We start from the raw sequence: 944 nt of genomic DNA, 5'->3' as shown, positions 1-944 counted from the left end.
TACTGCTATCAAAATATAAAAAGGGATTCTGCTAACCAAAACTATTTGTATCAACATTTACATATTCTGCTGAGTTTTATCAACATTTTGAAGAATTTTTCTCAATTACATGAACATTTGTTTCTTTACACTGGATGCTGTATTGTTTCCTACATGACCTTATTCGCAGAATAAAAGGAGTTTGTTCACAATCAAAGCCTATATCCCAAGTCCCTCTAAAGGATTTGAAACAGTGTTTTACCTCTCTCATCCTCTTGTAATCAATCAGCCTCGCATATGCACTAGCACCTGCAATAATCATTCTTGGGCGGAAAAGCCGAGCAGACTCATGGAGTTTGTCGTAATCAATGCGTCCTGTGCTGGGGTCGAGCCTATATGGCATTGACTCAAAGTAGATGGATGTTGCCGAAATTCTCTTTGTATCCGTCATGAAGCCGTGTGTTAAACTAAAATATTACGATAAAAATGGGTATTACTGTTACCATGGAAAATAAGTGTTGCAAGTACAGGCTATATGAAAAAAATACGGGAAAATCAGATAAACCAAGTATGAAATCAGAGCCTTAAAGTGAAAATACAATAGGTTCTCTATTTTCTACCTTTTTTCTAATCATTCAAAAGTTACCTAAGCCATTTCAACATCAAATCAAACCAGAACCCAAAAAGGAAATATGATCTAATAGTCAGCATCAAAGGACTAGAGGAGAATACGACAATCTTCTCAGAGCCAAATTCTAACATACTTCATGTGCCCCAAACCACTCACTGTCCACCATCTGGGAGATCCAAGCCCATAATGCGGTCATGGGGATTTAGGAGCCCAGTATAGACTGCAAAGTTTGCTGGTGACCCAGAGTATGGCTGCACATTTACACCCCACTCTTCTGAATTTAGTCGGAAAGCCTGCAGAGCTCGGTTCTGGCACAGAACCTCAACCTGTAGGA

General features: G+C 39.1%; 1 protein-coding gene across 1 annotated transcript in view; it reads right to left on the bottom strand.

Annotated features, from left to right (window-relative positions):
- Positions 1-944, bottom strand: part of LOC119581859 (serine hydroxymethyltransferase, mitochondrial-like) — a 12,528-nt gene that overhangs the window by 4,687 nt on the left and 6,897 nt on the right. Inside the window, exons 4-5 of the mRNA XM_037930002.1 lie at positions 767-936; positions 242-446 (exon numbers count right to left, since the gene is read on the bottom strand). Coding sequence (XP_037785930.1) covers positions 242-446; positions 767-936 — 375 coding nt within the window. The remainder of the gene's footprint in view (positions 1-241; positions 447-766; positions 937-944) is intronic.

The sequence above is a fragment of the Penaeus monodon genome, chromosome 15 (assembly GCF_015228065.2).
Source record: "Penaeus monodon isolate SGIC_2016 chromosome 15, NSTDA_Pmon_1, whole genome shotgun sequence".
Taxonomy (NCBI): Eukaryota; Metazoa; Arthropoda; class Malacostraca; order Decapoda; family Penaeidae; genus Penaeus; species Penaeus monodon.
This window is presented reverse-complemented; position numbering and strand designations above follow the sequence as displayed.